General features: G+C 37.6%; 3 protein-coding genes and 1 non-coding gene across 5 annotated transcripts; 1 reads left to right on the plus strand and 3 right to left on the minus strand.

Annotated features, from left to right (window-relative positions):
• Positions 1-807: 807 nt before the first annotated feature.
• Positions 808-3459, plus strand: LOC127792555 (uncharacterized). Its single transcript, XM_052323083.1, has 2 exons — positions 808-1213; positions 1606-3459. Exons 1-2 carry the CDS (start codon positions 1019-1021, stop codon positions 2968-2970), a joined length of 1560 nt encoding a protein of 519 aa, XP_052179043.1. The 5' UTR covers positions 808-1018; the 3' UTR covers positions 2971-3459.
• Positions 3460-3690: 231 nt separating this feature from the next.
• LOC127792556 (uncharacterized) lies at positions 3691-13610 on the minus strand. The gene is made up of 4 exons (XM_052323084.1): positions 13416-13610; positions 11842-11912; positions 7937-8023; positions 3691-4046 (listed from the first exon to the last, which is right to left on the minus strand). The coding sequence occupies exons 1-4, from the start codon at positions 13537-13539 to the stop codon at positions 4023-4025; spliced, it is 306 nt and encodes a 101-aa protein (XP_052179044.1). The 5' UTR covers positions 13540-13610; the 3' UTR covers positions 3691-4022.
• Positions 13611-13713: 103 nt separating this feature from the next.
• TRNAD-GUC (transfer RNA aspartic acid (anticodon GUC)) lies at positions 13714-13785 on the minus strand. The gene has a single exon. It is a non-coding gene; the product is annotated as a tRNA-Asp (tRNA).
• A 578-nt stretch (positions 13786-14363) lies between these two features.
• On the minus strand, positions 14364-22535 carry LOC127792445 (probable galacturonosyltransferase 10). 2 transcript variants are annotated; one of them, XM_052322933.1, is made up of 2 exons: positions 22134-22535; positions 14364-16168 (listed from the first exon to the last, which is right to left on the minus strand). In XM_052322933.1, the coding sequence occupies exons 1-2, from the start codon at positions 22281-22283 to the stop codon at positions 14720-14722; spliced, it is 1599 nt and encodes a 532-aa protein (XP_052178893.1). In that variant the 5' UTR covers positions 22284-22535; the 3' UTR covers positions 14364-14719. The 2 variants fall into 2 exon arrangements, with proteins under 2 accessions (XP_052178893.1, XP_052178894.1); XM_052322934.1 differs by lacking the exon at positions 22134-22535 and adding an exon at positions 16968-17037.
• Between the last annotated feature and the right edge of the window lie 561 nt (positions 22536-23096).

A 23096-nucleotide genomic window follows, 5' to 3' on the forward strand; every position in this document is an offset into this window, starting at 1 on the left:
CCGTTTAAAAAGCCCGTAGGCCGACTCGGGCCGGACCGGGCCGGGCCGGGCTGGCCCTTTTGACACCTATAGCCGGAGCTCTTCTCAAAACTGCTCAAAGCTGTGTTGCCATTGCTTTAAGTTTAAGTGCCGATCTTTGTGGAACACATTTTAAGTGTTTTTTAGGTTTTGTTTTAATATTTTGGCTGTCTTGAAATTTAATTTTATAAACAATCTGATACGTCGCATCCCCTCAATCCTTATAACAATAATAAAAAAAAAATTATATATAAACAATATTATTTTACCAAACACTTGTATAAGAGTGAGTCAAAAATTATAGAAGAACCTCATGATGCGCTTTGATGGTAAAGAGACTAATTAAAGAGGGTCTAGTTGATGCACTGCTTTTGGGTTCTTCTTTGACAAGGATTAAGAAGAAAATAATAAATAAATAAATAAGAGGAGGGAAGCGGTGGGATGAGTGCATTGGCGGTGAATGGTGGCAATAGCTGCAAATGCCACTTGTACGTAGCGAAAAGAGTCTGAAATTGGCGGTTACTTTGCTTAAAAATCAATCTTTATTCTTTATTACATTAAAAAAAGTGAAGTAGAATTAGAGAGTAATATATATAAAAAAAAAAAACACGAAATGATGCCAGAAATTGCGCCTGGGCACAATTCCCATGCACATTCATTCATCTTGGTTTACTCGGCCATTGTGTTGTGCGTGGCTCTGTGTGCCCTCTGCATGAAGCAAACGAGAGAGAGAGAGAGAGAGAGAGAGAAGGGGGGGGGGGGGGGGGGGGGGGGGGGGGGCGCTTTTAGATCAGTTTGAAGGTCCATTTTGGATGGGGAGACAACAAGGAAGCTGTGACATAACAGGGAGGGAGAGAGAGAGATAGAGGCCATTTCTAGCCCTTCATCATCTTCCTTCGTTCACCCATTTCAAATTGCTTGCTGAAGAGCCTTTCTTCGTCTTCCTTGTTGAACCATTTCAGTTTACACACACAGAGAGAGAGAGAGAGAGAGAGAGAGGATGAAGGGGCACGGTGGTGGCGGAAGCAGTGGGAATAACAGAGCGAGGCAATACTACGGGGTGATGCTATGCCTGGCATTTGGGGCAGCCATACTAGGAGTAATGGCCGTTCACAAGCTCAGGGAGAGTCGCATCTTCAATCTCCTCCTCAAGGAAAAAGACCGCGATCTCCTCTCCCTCCACCTCCTCCTCCAGGTCTCTCTCTCTCTATCTCTCTCCCCAATCGCGCTTTAATGGTGAAGACCGACCCACACACACACACACACACCTATGACCATACGGCAAGCAACTAATTAAAATTTGTAATACAAGAGAAGAGGGAGAGAAAGACCAAAGATAAATTAGTGAGAAACCCTAGTAAAAAACATGATATAGGATATAGCCTTGCGTTACTAAGATATGGCCGCATAATAAAAATGGTTGGAATTTTAAAATTCATGTAGATGATAGATATGGCATTGATTTAGATGGTTGGTGATGGTTAATTTAGAATTTATGGGAGCTAAGCTGACTCCCAACTGATGGTAAGATTAAGGCGCCATTGTACTACTACAAATACTTACATATTACACTTTTTTGTGGTGCAGAAGGAAAGAGAATATAACAAGGAAACAAAGAGGAAAAGCCAAGAGATGAAAGCAAAGATACACTCTCTTAGAACCCAAAAGATGGATCTGGATGGCAGGATCCTAGAGATGCAGTCTACAATTTCTTCCCTGAAAGATGAACAGAGGATCATGGAGTTGGCTCTTGAGGAGAAGCAGAATGAGATGAAATTGCTGAGAGAGAAGGAGATGGAAGCCAGCAAAGAACATCCACGCATCATAGCTCTATCAGAAACCCTCAAGCAGAAGGAAGCTCAAATCCAGGATTTGCAGCACTTTCTTGAAAACCCGTCAAATTCAACTGTAAACTTAACTAAAACGGAAGGTACCACATGGAGGGATACAAAAGAGGCAACTGGTGAACTTTCAGACAAGACGGAAGAAGCTCGAGATGAAGCAGTTGGAGATGGGAGGATTGGGGGTGAAAAGAGCATTGAAGGTCCAGACATAAAGAAGGAAAAGAATGATACAACTGCAACTGATGCAATCCTTAACCAAGGCAATGGTTTGAGAAGTAGAGAAGCAGCAGGTGGAAAAGAACTTGGAATGGCCTGGAATGGGGAGACAGATACACGACCACGAGGTGGAGGTGGAGGTGGTGATGGTGAATCTCAGCAATTTGGGATGATGAATTCCAGGGGTGGAATGAAGCTGGAAATGTCAGATAATTCACAGGCGCTTACGGGTCATAAGAAGAGATGGAGAACAATTGCAAGAAACAGGAGGCACAGGAGTAGCAGGAATGCTGAAAAGGGTGAAGATTTAAGTACAAGGCGAAGGAAATTTCATAAAGATGCACTGGGACCTCGAGATGATGAGCTGCAGAAATTGGAGCCGAACCAAGGGGATCATAACATGAGTTCCCAAATGAATGATGAATCGGGTCAAGGAAATGGCGAGCTAGAATTTCATGGTAATCATCCAGAAGGTCTAAGTTCGGAGTTCAAAAATGAAGAACAGGCTAGAGTAGAAGGGAGAGGTGGAGATAGTGGGAAAATAGTTGATGTAGAAGTCCAACCTCTCAAGGCTCACAACACAGGTGATAAGGAAAATGAGAGCACAAGGGGTGGGAACACTCTGAAAGGTCAGCAAATTGAGGAAGGGCAGAAAGTGCAACTGGGAAAATCAATGGAAGAGGCAACAGCTGAACAACAAGAAAGAGAGACCGAGGAGGGTGATAAGAAGGATCAGATTTCTGAGTCAGACCAAGTTGGTAAGAAGTATGAGGCAACAGAGGATTTGGCTTCTGAAGGAACTTGGAAAGCAGAGCTGGATGTCGAGGAATCCAGGACCAAGCTGGAAGAAGAAAAAGAAGGTGAAGAAGAAACTGGTGAGCCTGAGTTTTAGTAAACTTGATGAAATCTTAGACGACTTCCCCGATGCAGAGCTTTCAGCAAACCTGCAGTCGTAAGTACAGCAGTTTGCATGCTTGTGTTTGCTTGATTGTATTAAAAAGAAAAAAAAAAAAAAAAACACTCTTTCTCTAGCTCTGACTGTCCATGTTTGTCTGCATGTTTTGGATTAATTTTACAGGAGATGTGGCAACAAGTAGCATCTGGAATGGGTTTATTAAACAATCACCAATAATATGAAAGGGTGCTGCTACGATGAAACCATTTAGGGTTGAGTTTGAAGGGGCTATTTGACCGTGTCTTTTGTCATTTGGAATTTGAAATCCCATATGACTTGCTTGGATACATATGTAGGAAGCATTAGGATTTGAGTCCAAAAAACAGAACAACTTCAAATAACACCAAGATAAATGTTATTTCAAATAACAGAATTTAAAATGCAAACATTTCAAATGGTATCATTTGAAATTACTCACTGCAAACATAACCTAAGCTACTTTCCCACTTCACATGAATCATGATACTGCTCAATAAATGTGTATGGCACAATCTCTATAAAAGGTAAGTTCTATTTGGCATGGTTAGAAATCTCATGCAGCAATATCACAATTATGCCTTTGAGGTGATGAGCCATGGATCAGTAAGGTAAAGCTAGTAAAGGCCATGTAAGATTCATAATTACCTCTGCGTATAGGAAATGAAGCAAGACAGCAAATTGAGTCAATACTCCAGAAAAGCACTGGATTTCAATATTCTAACGAATAAAGTTAGAACCTTGAGAAAATTCAAGGGAAGCTCATTATTGGCGTAAAGTAAACAGTAGAAGACAAATATACTCGGTAAAAAGAAACATGACGAGCTGGGACTCATAGGCCGCAACAATGTAATGTTCGACAATCCATACCCATCATATCCAGTAGTCTTGATACAAAAGGGCCATGAAATTGAACTATGCCTCAAACAAAGAACTGTAACTGCATGAGAATAGGAATTGAAGCCAACATGTTATTGTGAGAGTTTCTTGACAATGGCATTAAACTTGCAATCCTATTGTGCTGCTTCCGCCAATTTCTGCAAATGGACGAGAATGAATCAGTTAAAGCTTTTTGATGACTGTAATATCTTGTGGGCAGGATAGTTTATACTAATGCAATTGTATATTAGCCAAGAAATATGGTATGCATCCTGCTAGATTTAGCAGGGCAACCGCTGAACACCAAGCTGATTTGTTTTTGGTAACCTTTCGCAAATATGGTTCATTAAATATGTAAGCTCGTTACCAAGTGATTAAAGGCCCAACACCTCAGTTGAAACCCAGTAAGTAAGAATATGGTTCATTAAATATGTAGGTTCATTAGCAAGTGATTCAGAGCCCAATAAAACCTTAAAAGTAGACCATCGCAATTGAACCCCAAAGTAAGAATATGGTTCATTAAAAAATGTAAGCTCGTTGGTAAGTGATTAAAAGCCCAATGAAAACTTAAAAGGAAACCATTTCAATTGAAGCCCAAAGTAAAAACCACGCCCATTCAAATGGTAGCAAGTGACTAGCACATTTTCAAAGGGATGCACATGGGACAGAGTAACCTGATAAAGACATTATTGGTTCCAGACCTATCACAATCAACGTATAAAAACAACTCCAGTAAGACAGCTTCCTTAAAACTTGAGAAACTGCAACCATCACAATAGTCTAGTAATTTGTAGCAAAAATCTTGAACTTGACTGAATTCAGTCTCAGGGTGGTTTTATTAGTCAAGCAACATATCACAAACAGAGATCTGGTAATACCACAGCTTCCTGTCTCATCAAAAGCACTTGGTTGAATATATGGTGGAAAAACAGTTAATTTAATCAACTTGGGAGCCCCATTACAGCTTGAACACGAATTAAATCATAAAAAAAAAAGCTCAAGGATGACTGCCAAGTGCAGGCATGCATCCTATCCTAGCATTGAACTCTTCTAATTCCCATCTTCAACAACATGACGACATAGGTCATATGCTTCTTATCCTTGTTATACTTAATGGAATTCTTGTTGGTTGCATATCCTTTTTCAACTTTCTAAGAACTCAAGGACACAGAGGTATGATCCTGTAGAACAGATCCTGTTCAAGTAAGGTCGTGTGAAAAAGTTCAAACCCATAACCTGTTGCATTAATGATGTGTTGATGATAAACATGGTTTACAAAATACTTTAATAAATAAACATTCTTGACGATGTATGTCCTCAAATTTATAAACTTTGATCGTGCATGTCAAAATTGTTGACTGGGCGATGATACCTGTTGACCAGTTCTTCTATTATCTCCTTAATGAAACGTTCAAAGTTAAAACAGTCAACCAATCATTATAAACTGTCGACCGGTTATTAAAACTGTCAACCGACCATTATACAAACTCTTGGCTGTTTGCTGTCGAATGCTTCTGTATACATTTTAGTCAAAAGTTTTCTCGAGCTGTTGACTAATTTGTCTAATCTGTCTATCGGCCTGTCCAAAAATTCAAAAATCTATTGACCAATTGCCAAAATCAGTTGACCGTTTTTGTCACAGATTAAACAGCTAATCGTACTAATCTCTGCATGTTAGGCTTTTGTCTCTAACAGCTATAACTTCAAAAAGTGAGGACAAAGCCTATAAATAGGAGAAGATTTGAAGCTTAAAGGAGTTGTTGATCAATTGGGCTTTCAAGTTTCCAGATTATACATTCTCAAGCTTCTTGTGCTTCATTGTTTTCACTCTCATTTTTCTGTCAAGGCTGTTCTTCATTGTGAAAATTTCTACAAGCCTTGTTCTAGATAGATTTCAGAGAGAGTGGTGTGAGATTTGATACTTTCAATATTTCTCTTGTATTGTATTATTCCTAGCGGGTATTGCTAGAAGAACTAGCTTGTTTGCTAGTTAGTGTAAAGAGTTGTGGTTGCAACCTAAAAGGTGTTTGGTGGATTTCTAAAACTCTAGCTGGAAGCTAGAGCAGTGGATGTAGGCCATATTGAGCTGAACCACTCTAATTTCTCTGTCTCTCTTGCCCTTTTCATTTTTGCTATCTTGTCATTTCTTATTCCATTTAATAAGTTACTGTTCTATTGACAAAAAATGATATTTATTAGAAAAATTTTCAAAACAAACAACTTTTTTGTAACAGATATCCAATGTCATAAACCAAGTGCCAAAGTGGCAACAGGCACAAGTATTTCACAAAATTTTAAAAAGGTTTGTGACATAGATTGTACCTGTGAAATCTTTTGGACCAAAAGCCTTGTGAATGGGTAATTTTTAACCACGCACTCTGGAAAGAAGTGAATCAACAGCCTAAATTCATAGTAGCACCACCTTGAAAAACCTTTTCATGGGAGACTCAGACTCATTAACTGTAGATTCCCAAGTGGGCTCTTTACAATGCAAAATATTCAATCTGAATGTAAAATTAGTCCCACAGCTCCTTATCATGTATGTTATCCAAAAAAGGTATTGAAGCTGTAATATGGAAACCCCATACGGCTGGTTGAGCTCAATTATACAACTCATAATGTATCAGCAGTTTATTTGGATGCTATAAACAATATCCAAACCCTAGGCCTAGTTGTTAGTGTTACTTTTTAGGCTACTTTACCCGGCAAAGACAACAGCTTCTGTGACCTCACATTAAATAATTATCAGGCCGCACAGCACTTGTGTGTGCGCTTTTTGGGTCTCAAGAAGGAATTCATATCAGGAAAATGCATATTAATGGCTCTGTGCAAGTAGGTAAGTGCTTTTCCAAGAATTAGTCATGCACTGATTGATCTACTTCAATAAAAAAACTCATCAACACTAGGCAGAACATTTCCAGATGACTCGTGTTGACAATAATGAGATGTAGTTAATAATAGGAATCATATCTAGGCAAAGTAGAAACCATGCAATTATCAAGTCATTATCCAATAATCTCTCCAACAGTACTTCGGCTGTGCCAATGATTTCCCAACTATAAAATTAGAATAAAAAAGATGAGTCTCAAGCTTCCCATAATGAAATCAGAGTTCAACTGTGTCAATGATTTGCTTCAACTAAAATAACTCATTTCCTTCGAGACTAACCAAGACGACTTTATTCCGATACATGTGCTGACAGCTAGCACAACATACTGAGATAGTTGATCCTGTAGTGCTTTTCTCAGCCTCTTTAAGGGACATAATATACGACACTTTAATCGCTTAAATAATCACAAAATTTTTATTCTTTGACATTCTCCCTTCTCTGAAGAGTTCTTAACTAGTTTGGAATTTGGCAACTGCTCTCTGAGATGGCCACCATATTTTCCATTTTGTGCTAGTGTGTTTATGTATGTAGAATACTTCTTTTTAGAGGATTTACATAGTTGAAATCTGGTGAAAATGGGATGAGGTGATGCCACCATACTAGCATTACGTGCATAAAAGGGCTGAGACTGAACCACGTTGTTTTATCATCATATATACTATGTAGTTGGCTGTTCCTTTTCTTCCCTAAGAAATTAACAAATTAACAGGTCCTTAATCATTCTGACCCTAAGAAATTAACAGGTCTTTCCCCGTGTCTCCAAGAATTTCTTTGAGGACATAAATCCCAGATATTCTAAAATTTCTATCTCTTTTTTAATGGATAGACATTAGGAGCATATTGACAAAGGCTAATTCTTTTCTGGGCACAAAACTTGTCAACTGTTGGATCTTAATGTATTTCACAAGTTGTTGCTTTCTACCTTAGTAAGGTAAACCTAAATAGCAGGGTCAATTTACAAAAAAAACCTGTCATTAATTTCAGTAAGTGGAGTCATTCCAAATTGCTATACACAACAGCTATTTATAAGGTGACAGGAGAACAATGAATAAATTTATTTTCATCACAAAAATATGAACAAAACATAGTTCCTGAATATGGTTTTCTGAGAGGAAGAGAGTAGAATTCATGAGTTCAAGAAAATGAGAAAATAAGTACCTCTTCATTGTCTTTCTTGCCTCCACTGAATAACTTATATCCCCCAAAGAAAAGCAAACCCCAGCCAGATAAGGAGACAATCACAAACTGCAAAAGAGTAAGCTTCAAAATAAACAAAGTCTCTAAAATGCTACAGCAGTAACATAAGGATACTATAAACCATCATGCATCGTCATCATCACAAGTGGTAATCCTAATAGGTGCAGTTGGCTACATAAATTCCAGCGCTTCAATCTTTATCTAGAATCTTGTTAAAAGATATGAAAGTTTTTTATGTTGCTTATTAGCTAACTAACGCAATATGCAACTATCCTCTTTTATCCCCGTTAAGAATGAGTTTGAGATAAAAAAAAGGCTACCTTCAACACCAAAAATTTTGCTAGGATTACTCAAACCCACAGGGAGAGTAACATCAGGGGACCACTAAAACATCATGCATATGTTACTTAAAAGAACAGAAAGGAAAACAGGTTGAGCATCCAAACCACAAATACAGAGAAATAGATAAAAATTGTTGGATATCAAGTAAAAACAGCAACAGACAAATATTTTTGGAAACTATGTAAAAACTGCACAAAATAAGAATAGAAAAACAGAAAATTTCCATCAACCATATAATAGGAAGATGAAAAACATACCCTTCAAGCAATTAATTGAATTCTTTGTGCCATAAAGAACTCTTTGGTTTCTTTTATGCCAAAGGCACCATATCAAGCAAAAGCACCCTCCTTACCATGTTTCAAGCAATCCTCAACCAGGTAACATACTAAGTGCATCACTGAGGTAGATATTACCCACTATACACCAAAACCAATAAATAGTACTGCATATTCATGAGCCACAGGGCAATCAAGAAGAAGATAATCCAATGACTATCCACTCTTCCAGTCCACCGTGATATACAAACTTCCTCAAGTTATCAGATGAGAATGGAACCTAAAATAACAGTCCAAATATAAGTGGATAGTCAGTGACTGCTATACCCTGAAAGAGCAGATAGAAAATTAACTCACAGAAAGAGCAGATAGAAAATTATGCTCCTCCTACTGAGTGCTATACACTTTGTTTGTCCCCTGTCCAATAGTAGGGTGATCTTCAAGCAAGCAACAAAAAGCAATCATGAGGAGCTAAAAGGAGTAACACAGGATAAGGAGAAACTCCCCAAAACTATCTCCCATGTAGCACCAAGTAGGAAGGTATGTTGGGTTCCATCCTCAGAGAGTCCAAATTGGGAAACACCAGGCAGCAAAAAGTTCCTACAAGCCTTAGGAGTGCTAAGAAGAATGTACCAGGAGAAGGTCAAAGGACTTGGTTGGGAAAGTGGTCAGGGGACCAGTTGACAAACTAGTTAAAGAGCTAGTTTGTGGGACAATCTACACTCTCTCTATGTTGCCTTAGCCCTAAAGAAAGACCTAGGACTAAATGTAAACAAGAGGGGACCAATTAACAAACTAGTTAAGAGCTAGTTTGTGGGACAAATTGAAGAATTGATCAAGGGACAGAGACAATCTGCACTTCCTGCGTTGCCTTAGCCCTAAAGAAAGACCTAGGACTAAACATAAACAAGAGGTAGGTAAAGAGCCAACCCTACACTCAAAGATGCTAAAAAACTCAGGCTCTTCAATCATCACTGATAAATGAACTCACTTTTAGCCCAAGTTAATCCACCAACCCAACAACCAGATTGAAGCACAATAGGCCACACCTCAAGAACCTCAATTCCCTACCCTACAACCCAAAGGAAAAAAATTAGTATCATCCACAAAAAACAAACAGAATACTGAAACAAGAATGTCAGCCTGCTCCCCACCTTCAGGCTCCTAGTCCAACCATCCCTCTCTTCCTTCTATAGTATAAGACTACATACCTCCCTGACTAACAATGTCATTTACACCAAGCGTCAGCCTCCCTGACCAAAATAAGTAAAAAGGAAGAGACAGGGTCCCTTATCTAATATGCTTTGGGACCCTACTACAACCCAAAAGTACGTTTCAGTTACTTCATTGACTGTTACAAGGCTGGTGAGTTAGATCTGAAAATGGTGTTAGGCTCTGTTAGGTATTGCTGTGAAAATTTTGCTATTATAAGAATCAATTGTGATAAGCACTTTTACAAGAATCACTTATAGTAGCTTAGTGTTTGGCCAAATAATTTAAAAATGCTTTTAATGTTGTTATATGTGTTTGGCTAGAGAATGAAAAACGTGCTTTTAATAATCAAATTACCAAAAAGGATATTGACAAAAATGCTTTTATAACTAATACTGTTTGTATATCAAAATGCTTTCAATATTTTTTATTTTTTTATGATTAAATAGTATTTTGAACAGTAAAAAAGTCCACTAAAAACATATTTTATGTACATATGAATATATATATATAAAAATATATATTCTTTTGAAGCACCAGTCGCTGCCTCTTTGGAACCCCCATGGCTGGGGTTTCTTCAACTCCCAGCCATGGGTGAAAAAGGAACCCCACATCGCTGGGGAAGGAAGCCCCAGCACTAGCGGTTTGGCAGCTGTGGCAGGGGCGACAGCTGCTGCTGTTGCATATCTATATATGTATATATATACTTGTAAAACATATATTTTAATTATATATTTGTATCTGTACAGGAAGGACAATAATTATAACTGTTCATTAAGGTTAATTTTGTCCATTAATAATTTTATTTTTATCTTCTGTTTTTGCTGTAAAGCAAAAGCCCCAAATTTCTGCTTCTGCTGTACAGCAGAAAAACAGCTTTTGCTGTTATTAAAAGCACTCCTAAATTTCGGCCAAACAGTTCAAAAAATAGACAAAAGTGCTTTTGCAATAAAAAAAGCACTTTTCCCTTTACCACAACAGGGCCAAACAAGCTATTAGTCACCTGCCATTCACCAAGTTCCATTCCCAAATACTTATGAAAGGAAGACATTTATCTATTTGTCTTGTAAATTTTTCTCATTTTAACATACACAACAGCGAAATGTGATCAATTCCTTCATAACAAGAGTCAGCCCCACAATCTAGTACTTCAAGAGTCTTAATCAAGCAAAGAATTCTAAATTCAGTAAAATATTATAACCATCAATGTTAGAGAATATATGTGTATACAGTATATATGATAGAACAAGAATTCAAAAGAAAACAATTTCTCAAGGGGCAAACCCCATACAAAAAGGATGAGAAAACCAACATACCCTATATATCTAGAGGCACATACAAATCTCTAAAAAGTAAACAAATAAGCCAAGACATGGGGAACAGTCCCTCCTCATCCACAGAAAAAGAAAATCAAGAATGGTTCCCTTCACAAAAACTGAGTGCTACACCTCTTCAAAGCTACTATTCTTTAGCTCCCTTAGCAAATCCCACAAATAGAAAAAGGAACTAGCCAGCAAATCCTATGTTTCTGATGGTTTGGACAACTGCTGCTCCAAGCCTGGATGGAAGAAGGCATTGCCAGAGAAACCCCAAAGAGAGAAAAAAACCAGACTAAAGCTCTATCTAGCCATAATGCAATGAAGTAGTAGCTGACACTTGCCACTCTTCCTACACATGAAGCACCAGCTCAACACCACCCGCCACCCATCCTTGGCTTATCTGTGATGAGAATGACTCCTAGGGAAGTAGTTCAAACAAAAAAGCCACTCTTGAGGCCACCCCAGTCCTTCAGATGGCTTTCTAAGGGAAGGCAAAACTGATTTAGTTGCAAAGAGCCCCCTAAAACAAGCGGATGGAGAACATGCCAGCACTGGGCACCAAACATAAAAGTCCACCATTTACTTATTACATACATACATACATACATATTGAAAAATACATGTGAAACGAGACAGTGTTAAAACAAAATTTACTTTCAAGAGAACAATTCATTATTGAAAAATACATAGAATAACAATTCTAAAGTTGGGAACTTACATGCTCTTCCTTCCATTTAGATGGAGACATCGTGTCTTGCCAGAAATTAACTCTTGGCGGCCCATGGTGATCTAAGCAAAGACAAATTAGCATCTCAAAGAATTCAGCTTACAAAACAGTGTAACAAAATAAAATGTGGCAACAATCTTATTAGTCTGAATTTTCTTGTAGCAAGAAACTTGTAGAAATAAATCATCCAAATAAGCTCACTGCACATGCTATTGCAACATCAAGGAAAGAATATCGTACCATGACAAAAACACATACATTTTGGATTTTAAATTGAAAACCTGAAAACATTCTTGAACATCAATGAGGTCAACACTGAACAACTAGAGGCCCTAATGTGATAAAATATGTAGTCATAAAAACATGGAGAGTTACTTTGATTTCTTCAATCATTCCAATTCTTAATCTGAAATTGTATGGCAAGTATAATATGTTTTTGAGTTTGTAAATCTAGAGGGCTAATAATCCCTGGGCATTCTCTTTGGCATCTCTGACCATAGTCAAGTTTGCTTCCTGTCCTTTATCAATTATGTTTCTATGGCATGAATAGTGATAATAAATAAAAATATATCCTTCATTCTGTCACTTGGGTGCATTCAGCAATAGAATGTCAACTGTCTAAAGGAGGGAACAAGATTAGCACTATGAGAATTTTATTCCCACACCCCCCACGCAAATCTCATATTTCCTGAGGAAAGTGAATCATCTAAGAGAAAATAAGGACAATAGTTTTCACATTCATAACTAAACACATGCTAGAATTGTATGAACATTAGTATAATAGCAGCAACGATATAACTATTAAAAAATTTTCATTGATTCCCTTAAATTCTTGTTCATCCAAATACAGCCTAACAGATTGGCATACTATATTCAATCTTATTAATGATAAATATAGGACTTACGAAGAAATAATTGGTCATTAGTAAATAATGAAAAATAGGCTGAGTTCAGTCTATTGCAATGTCAAGCAGATCATATTAATGGGCATGCCCCCACAACATTTCTACTCTTATACGTCACCTTTGGAGCATCATATTGGATGCATTCTGCAAAGCATCCGTTCCTACTAAACAGGAAGAATTGATCCATTCACTTCAAGATGCCTAACGGGCCTTTACACCCTTAGCACCAGGCAGGCCTTTACACCCTTAGCACCAGGCACCAGCCCGTCCATCATACAACAGTTGTTCACATACAATTCACTACAGAAAGAAAAGTTTGCGGTGGAGCTTTGGGCTCAATTACACGAAGAGGCAGCCAGTTTCAAGGCTTTGAACACCGCAGAGAGAGAGAGAGAGAGAGACGTTTCCATGCCTAGCCGGATCTAATTCGGTCCCAAATGTAATATCATCTTTGCAATTTTTTTCCTAACCGCTTCGATTTTCACAACGGCTTTCAGAATCAGGCACCGATAATCATAATAACAGTGTATTAACCCATGAAAGTCTCTTTGGTTCATTTGCACGCCAAAAAAGTTAAGTAAATCTTCATTTAACAATATTACGATCTAATTGTTCGAATGTGGAAGAATCGATTCCTAGGAGAAGGAAGGAGAGATTTACCAGCAGCGCCGGCGAGGCCCCGGCGCTGGACGAGGCTCCCGGCTTGAGGCGTTGGCTTGGGAGAGTAGATCCTAGCGACGGTTGCGGCTTGACGAGCCGCCTTGGCAGTCCACGAAGAAGCCATGGTTCAGAGCTCGTCTATAGTCGTCTGAAGACTGAGATCGAGAACACTACCAAAGCGAGGAAACAATAGGGAAATGTTTTGCAGCAGCTGTGGCTCCCAGGTATGCTGGAGAGGGGTACCAAAACGACATCGTTTCAAGAAATCCGAGTTGAATAGGGTAAAAAAGGATATAAACGCCGTTGCCGGGGATCGAACCCGGGTCACCCGCGTGACAGGCGGGAATACTCACCACTATACTACAACGACTTGGTTGGGGTTATCTACGACTCTCTATCTAATTCATCTTTACATATACATGAATTCAAAGTGACACAAGTAGCATATTTGTAAAAAAAAAATATATATATATTTATCTAAAAATATAACCTTTTTTTAATGTAAAGCAAAAAAATGTACTAAAAAAGACATCTTTATGAGAATATAACAAAACTACATCAAATATTAGCTTAATTTTATAAGAGTTCTTAAATATTATAACATGCTTAATCATGATCACAATGGCCTATTTGTCACAAAATTAATTTGCGAGTCTTATAAACAAATCAAAATAATAGATTACATTTAGTGAGATTAAAAATTATAACCGTTTTTGTCCAAGTCTCAAAAAAGAATCAGTTCCTGTTAAAAAACATTCCTTAAGTCTCACTTGGCCAATTAGAAATATTTAGTTCACACAATTGCAAATGGAGCTACAAAGTCTTAAAGAGAGCCATTCTAACTATAAAACTAGGACTTTTGACGTAAAATCAAATATCATTATTCAACTATAAATTGTAATTAGGGCATGTTTCTGAAAGCTGCAAGGAAACACAAAACCAAGCGAAGGCGGCTTAAATGCACCAAAGGTGTCAACATCGTTATGACTGTCAAAGATGTCACAAAACCAGTGAAGGCCAGAATCTAGATAGAAGGTATACAGATCAACCTGAGAGAACCCACCAAGAAATATTGTCAAGAACAACCCCTAGACAGTATGATAAATAACACTTGTACAAGGGAGATTCCTACAACAGCAAATCCAAATACCAATTTTAATTTTAATACCCAAGTTACACCCACTACTAACCTTGCTTGCCCTCGTAAAATTTTACAAGCAACCTTTGAGTACAAAAATTTCTGTGCCACAAGAATCGGCCGTGGAAGAGGCAGAAAACCGTATACGTCAGTGTCGGTGTCCGTGTCAATGAACATTGCACTGTTGCAATAAAGGATGGGAGTAATCAACATACTTGTCCCAAAGTGGCTTGTACTTCTCAATTCCAATCTTCAACCATGGCTTTGAGTTCCCATTGTAGTGAAGCACCGCGCCCTTCTCTATTAGCTTTGGGTCGACATTCGTGTACCCCAAGCCGAGTACATGCCATGCCGGATCCAACGCCTGTGTCAACCCGTAGAAAGTCAGCAGCCCGGGTGGCAAGGTACCGAGCTTCCACAGAGTGCGGTCTACATTTTTCTCCTGCCAATAGTGGTAGATGCCAGTCACATTCCTCTTCCTCCACTCAACCAGGTCGAAAACATTCATCCCAAATGCCCATCCACAGGCATCGGGATCAAAATGTGCTCGTATAAGAGGGTGAGAATAATTCAAGTACTTGTGATATCTGTGAAAAGTCTCCATGCAAGTCTCCACTGCCCCATTTACATTACCATTCAGATCAATGGAGAATAGATCTGACAAGTCCTTCTGAACCACAACATCATCATCAAGAAATACAACCTTCTTCAGCGCAGGAAAAACTTCTGGAATATAAAACCTGAGGTGATTGAGCATGGACAGATATTTCGGGTTCCTAAACTTAATAGGAGTCCGGCTATCACCATTGTTGCCAGAGAAATAGTAGTTCTGAGTTTCAGAATCCTGGAGCTGCTTAAGAACCGGAACATAAGACGCATTTAGCCAGCTAAAATCTTCAAACTTTTGAACATCAACAGTCACTCCTTTGAAACTGTTCAAGGAGAACCAGGCCTTCATTGCTGCGTAGTTAACTTCATCAGTTACGAGGTGGAAGACAACCATATCAGGGTTTTTTGAATTTAAGGCAGTTGAATTGACCACAACTGAAGTTGCAAGAATGTTATCAGAGAAGATGCAAAAATGATAAAGATTGCTATCTGTAAGTTTCATTGTTTCCCTTTTCTCTTTAAGTTTCCTCTGAATGTTTGAGTTCCTGAACCATTCAGTTGTTAATTGGACGCCAAGGCAGTATAAACTCTTGGGGACTTCCTCAGCGGCAATTTGTCCATACTTTGAACTCCTCTCACTTACAGAGTTCATCTGTTCTTCAAGACCCTGAATTCTGGCTTTAAGCCTCATGATCATGGTTGCACTGTCATAATGCAGTTGCTGTGCTTGATAGAGCAGAAGTGCCATGTCATGGATTGCAGCTTCTGATTCCCGTGTTGTCAAAGGAGTTCGCCTCATTGCCGCATTTGAGAGAAGGATCTGTGAGTTACGGATTTGAGCACTTAATTCCCATGCAAATTGGAGATTATTGCTTTCTTTTGCAATCACAACGAATGCCTTTGCAAGAGAAATCTGATCACTAAGTTGCCTTTCAACCGACTCAGGGCTCAACATTTCTTCTGTAATGTTAAGGCCTTGCATAACTCTGTCATGCCTATAAGGTCTCTGCAGTAACAAGTGCAAGTAGGTAATTCAGTTGCATAGAATAAGTTTATAAGCAAAAGAGAGTAAACACCAAATACAATGGTTGTCTCCAAAAGACTATCTCAACTAAAATATTTGAAACTGTTTACTTCGAGATGTTAATTTGTATTTGTATACGACAGTTATTCAAAGAAACATATGAGAATGTGTCTTGTTTAATATAACAAAGAGCACAAATGGGCCTAGAATTAGAAAAGCCTGTCAGTTTAGATAAATAGCAATCGATAATGTTTTCAGAGAATAAGCTCCATTTTAGCATCAATATTGTCCAATGCAGTAAAGTAAACACCAACAAGTTCAGGCTGCTATCAAATTCATTGCACCACAAAAATCATATTGAGAAGTGAAATCCATTTTAAGCTTACCTGTTACTTAAATGCCTAGCAATTACAGGTTAAGATGAAAGGACAAGAAAGATCTGAATATTAAATAGTAAATCCATAGTCTCAACAAGCAGTTATAAAGCCAGTCAACCAAACCAAACTCCATATTTAGCAGCCAATAACATTCACATTCTTGCAAGTGTTAGATAAAGGTTTTTGTGCCTTGAAAATGGTAGAGGTACTTTTCTGGAAAAGCCTAGAGGGGTCTACATTTGAGTGCAAAAGATATCTGCACAAGAATTCACAATTGCACTCACAGTAACTGGAACTGATACGATAAATGTAAGGAAAAGGATCTTCCAAAGACCTAGGCTGAAGTACCAAGGATATCCTAACAGGCTTAATTGTTCCATGACAATACTAAACTATGTACTAACCTGCTAATGTCCTTTCACTTTGCATAATTCCCTCAAGTGCCCAGTTGTGTAGATAGCCCCTGACCTTCAGTAGCAAAGTTTCAAGCATGAAAGTAATTAAGAACTTGTCCAAGAGTTCAAGTCTGATTGATGCATAAATGTTGCATTCCATGCCTAATTGGAAAGGGAGACCACGAGGGATTACATATGCAGTAACTAGTACGCTCTTCTTAATACAATGTATAAGCCCTCCAAAGGATTACATAGCCTCTGACCTTCAGTAGGAAAGTTTCAAGCATGAAAGTAATTAAGAACTTGTTCAAGAGTTCAAGTCTGATTAAGCATACATGCTGCATTCCATGCTTAATTGGAAAGAGACCATGAAGGATTACATATGTAGTAATTGGTAAGCTCTTCTTAATACAATGTCTAAAGCCCTCCAAGTACAATGGCATTGTTTACCATACTTGGTCTAGGGAAGTGAAAACTTGCTTTTGTATATCTTTTTGCTATGAAAATAAAAAACAAAATAACTCTTCATTACAACCATGACAAACCTGGCTCACTACATACAATACATGATATACATGATAGAAGTTAATTGGGATCTTTGACACAAGCTGCTCTCACCCACCAAAGAGAGAAATGGGTATCAGTTCAGTATGACCTACTTACATCGACGGGAAAAGAGATACTAGTACTATAGTGCAGAAGATATTACAAATCTAAAAAACTCCAAAAAATTAAGGTGGTGTTATTTTCATGTTTCAGTTTTGAATTTTGAATTCATTTTCAGTTTTGTGTTTGAATGTCTATTTTGATATTTTTGAAAACGCGTTCTTTTTATCATTCTGAAAAACTGTTTCTTAAAATAGAAAATTAGAAAACGCGTTTACTTTGTAATTTTGAAAAATTGTTTTTTGTATATTTTTTTTTTTTCTCTTTTCTTCTTCTTTTCTCCGGCATGCTACATTTTCTCCATTGTCGGCAATCACCTCCGGCTAGAGATTCACACGATCAGAGCCTACCATTAGAAACTCCAAGCCAAAGGGGTTAACATACAAAAAAATGAGCCAGGTTTAACGGTTGGATTTTCGTAGATCTAATTTTTAATTTTCGGTCAACACCTATATGTAATGCCAGTTGCCACCGGCCACCGTGGCCAATGGTTTCTAGCGACCTGAGGCAACCACCCGACACCCAAGAGCCCATCGACCAATATATCCAAAAACCAACAAGATCCAACGACCAAATCCCCTTAGATCTAAACTTAATTGTTTGACCCGCCAATCACCATCGGCCACCATGGCTAGTGGTTTCCAACAATCTGAGGCAACCACCAGACACCCAAGGGTCCATCGATCAACATACCCAAAAATCAAAAAAAGAAGGAAGAGGAGAGAAGAAGAAGACCAGCAAGATCGAACGACAGAGGCAGTCGACGGCGATGATGGCGATGGCGGGCGTAGTCAACAGCTGCTCATGGAGGTGATGGAGATGGCGGGCGCAGTCGACGGCCAAGGCTAGAGAAGGAATGGAAGAAAGGAGAAATGAGAGAAGAAATGGAAGGGGGGGGGGAGAGAGAGAGACGAATTATCTAGAGATTGGGGCCGAGATTTGGGGGGTGGGGGGGAGCATTTCCTACGTTTTGTGTTTTCAGCGTGTTTTGGCTGAAAATACCCAAAACAACAAATGTTATTTTGGGTTTCCTTTACAAATTTTTTTCTTGTTTTTGAAAATTAGTTTTTAAAAATAGCAAAATAAACGCGTTTTTAGTGTTTTGAAAAATTAAAAACTCAAAATGGGCTGAAAACAACAAAGAGATCGAACCCTAACCTAACAATTTCTAACACCAACATTAGAGCCTCTATATTTATACTTGATTTCCAATTCCCTGATCCTATAGGTATTTTGTCTATTTATCTTCTTTCCTTACCTCACTTTTATCTTGCTTTCCTTACCTCACATTTTTTCTCTTACTTTCTCCACACACTCTTTCTTGCACTCAGCACTCAATTTACACAAAGCTGTGATTATTGACTGCACAAATTTGTTGACACTTCTTCTAGAAAACTTCATTGATTTCTTTAGGAAAAGAAAAGGATCAAATCTAATCATGCTCTGAGTGATATGCTGGATTGATGTGAAGAAATTTTGCAAATCTCACCTAAATGTTTCGGTCCACCAACAAGGGTGGACACCTAACAATCACACTCCACCCATGTGGGTGGAATCACATAATGTTTGATTGTTGTCTTCATGACCTATGCCCTTCCCCAGGATAGCTGCACCCAAGTCCAACATTAGTCTACCTTGTGCCTTAATAGCTCATTCCAAGGTGACTGCACCCTATGTAATATGCTTGAGCTTCATTATCTCAGTGCCACCAAATGTCTTGCATCTCTCTATATAAAATTGAGATGATCAAACCCTTTAATCTAGAATCTATCCCCATTTTAATATCTTTATACATGAAAAATTTGTAATAGAGAGATGCTGGTTGAAAGCTATTTACAAACCCTCTTTTAGGAGACAGTGGCAAGAAAAATTTGAAATCTATTACTTAATTAGAGGAGTTCTCTACAGCTGATGTTATTTTTCATGACTACGTTTTTCCTTAACTGCATCCCAGTTGAACTTAATTGCTCTCAATCACTATATCCAATTTGATCGCACTTGATCAATCTTCTGTTCAAATCTGAATAATCTGTGGAGAGTTGAAAATTTTATACCTACTAAATGAATACAAATTGGTGGAAAACATTTGGAATAACCTTGTTTTGAATTTTTTTGCATCATTTTACATCTTGAGTTAGCACAAGCCAATTGGCATGTGCTTCATTGCTCTGCACAGCACTATATGAGATTCCTTTTCCAATTCCTCCTCAGACATCTTCATTCTTCGTCTATTTAATTTAGGTTTTAGTATCTCTTTGTTGTGTTGTGCCTGTATTTTCCAGACCAATTTGACTAATTAAATCTGGCCATATAGCTTGGTTACCATTTGTTGGCACAACATATAATGTGCACATCAACCAGACAGGTTAATTGTCAGCAAAGATAAAAGAAAAAATGGTTAACTAAATAGAGACCAAAATTATACAGAAAATCTCCAATAATTATAACAGGAAAAGCCCCCACAAGGCAACTAATATGTAGACACTCTCTCTAAAAATTGACTAACCAAACAATCACTCCACAAAAGTGGATACACAAAAAATATGTTTATCACTCTCTCACGCACTACAAAAGTATATAAAAATACAAAAATATTCTTTTGTTAAAAAGAATTTGCTTTGATCCAAAATGCGTCATTCCCTTGCTCCCATCCCTTTTTATAGGTATATTTTATCACAAGAGATCTCTTTCAGGTTTCAAAAGCCAAGCCAATTAATCAGAAACATCTATGTATACATTTACTTGCAACTAAAATTTTTAATAATCTGAAACCAGGGAGAATATTTCATCCTGTGAGCACATGAATCATCAAAACCAAATTTGGGGGCGGGGGGGCGTGGAACAAGTGATTATAAAACTAGGGCCCACCTGTTGAAACTTTACAGCCTCAACGTTTAAAACAAGAGTTGCTACTTATTTCCCATTGCAAGATTCTCCAACCATATCTCTATAAATCAAATTAATAAAATAGTATTTTTTTCGTGTCTTGATAACAATACGCATATAACTTTCTAAAACTTGCACTGTAACAATTTCTATATTGCATATATCACAATTATGATAGTTTTCACATCAGATGTTAATATAGCCTCTTCTTGCACAAACAACCTTCCACAGTTCATGATTCCACCAGCAACTGACAATTCAACTAAAATCTTTCAGGTAATCAAACTTTTTGGAGATAATATACATATGTTCACTCCCAGAACTAAAACATTAATGACTCTTCAAGCATACAACCATTGTAAGGATAACCTTTTATTCTACTGCAAAATCTAAGGTTGTGTCTGAATGATGATAATTCTCAAAATAACTGCACCCAGCATGCCCATACTGCCTTTCCAATATCTGATGATCTATTTGGGTAGAGTCATATAAGAAAAGATATAACAAAAATGAGGTCATCTGTAATAAGGTTGGAGTGAAGACTAATGAAGATATAATGCACAAGATGCATCTTAAGATTGTTCAAAAGCATGAGAAGAAGATAAATAGACACACTAGTGAGGAGAGTAAATAGAATGAAAAAGGTGAGTAGTAAAAGAGATGAAGGAAGTTCAAAGAAAACTTGGCAAAAACTTCTTAAGATATGATCATAGATAGAGATGAATAACGAACTAAAATCCATGTGGTCAATGCTAGCTAATGAGAAGACTTAGTGTTCTTTGTTCCTGCATCTCTCTATGCAGATACCACCTTTCAATAGTAGTAATTGGAATTTTGATTTTATGTGAATTCACACCACAATGGTAGATTGAATCCACAAACAGCATCTGCAATAATTAGCATAGTGTATGTGTTGCATCATGGAACACCCTCCAATTGCATTTGCAACACTTGTCAGGTTTTTTGAAACTACAAGGTTTTTTGACATCCCCCTTCCCTAAAAAGACCAGAAAATTGAAATATACGAGAAAGAAAAAAAAAAACTGCCAATAAATACAAAGCAGATGCTTTAAAGCAGCCATATTCATTGAATCATGGACTGATCAAACCAAATCTGAGGCCATCACTATCTGTCAAATTTGTAACTAACTGACACAAAGCACCAACAAATCTTTTTGGTACTAAAAGGCAATAAATCTTACTATTCACTACTCCAATGTAAACCTAAATCTATGCAAATCAAGTAAGATGAAGACTCTCTGCCTCTTAAGCCCAAAACTTGTGCAGTGCGGATCTAATAACTAACCCCTCTGTTTCTTTAGGAGGTGTTTTAAGGTTCGTAGTCAATCATCTTTCCTTTTTCCCCGCATTTCTCAGCAACCAAGCAGAGCGCATATGTCAAATACCTAGCAGTTTTCCTTTCATCATTTTTAATCCAACCAAAATAATCAAATAAATCTTATATTCAATACCTTCCCATATGTTTCCTCTCCCCTGTTTTCCTACAAATCCAATTCCCAAACAAACAACATAAACGTCCACGACCAATCATATTTCTATTCACTCCTTTACCAAGCAACCAAACCAAGCAAAGCGCAAAGTCGAATTGGAAGCAAACTCTACCTTGGTTAACGGAGATCTGGACACCGGCTGGCTCTCTCGACTCAGCATAACAATTAACAACAAAACCACCAATCCGCACAACGTCAGCCAGAACACGTTCGAGAACCGCCGCCGCACGGGGCGCCGGAAATCGGAAGGTCTCCGCCTCATTTCCCTCAAGCCGACATGCGAAATCTAAAGCAACCAACTCGATGAAGTCTGTAGATCCAGAGCTACGTTTGAAACCCCCAAAATTTTGAGGCAATGCAGCTGATTCAACACTTGTGGTACAGATCAACGAATTCTGGGCGCTTGCGTGAGTGGATTTGGATTGAAGGGCTAGGGATTTGCTTGGGAATAGCAAGTTTGTCACTGAGACGTGAGACCTAGACAGTGAAAGAGAAATGACACGGACAAGGCTTGAAGTCGTTGGCGCATGATGAGCTATGAAGATTCAAGGGATGAAGTTACACGTGGCTTTTTCTTCTTTTTTTTTTCATTTTTCTTCTTATTCCCTGGTTTTTTCCTTTTTGGAATTATTTTTGTGAAACAAATATTTATATAAAATTAATTTGTGTTTTTTAAATCAAAATAATAAATATTTAAAATAATTATTTTTGCTTGATAATTGTAATTTAAAATTTATTTTATTTTATATTCTCAGTGTTATGATATTTTAAAAAATTTAGAACTTCAATATTCGAAAATAGGTGTTTTGCTTAAATAATAAAATAGATAAATAAAGAGATTTCAAATCTAGTTGTTCCAGAATTAATAAATTTTAATTATAAAATCAATGTATAAATAAAATGCGAAAAAATGAAGCTACAAAATATATTATTAACTTCAAGGGTGCAATTAATAATTTTTTATGGTAACAAAAATAAAAATAATCTTTATTAAATAAATAGTCTTTTGAAAAATAATTTAAAATACTCTTAATCTTATCTCAACAAAGGTATAAATTTTCAATGCTCATGATTA

The sequence above is a fragment of the Diospyros lotus genome, chromosome 15, assembly GCF_014633365.1.
Source record: "Diospyros lotus cultivar Yz01 chromosome 15, ASM1463336v1, whole genome shotgun sequence".
In the NCBI taxonomy this organism is placed as follows: Eukaryota; Viridiplantae; Streptophyta; class Magnoliopsida; order Ericales; family Ebenaceae; genus Diospyros; species Diospyros lotus.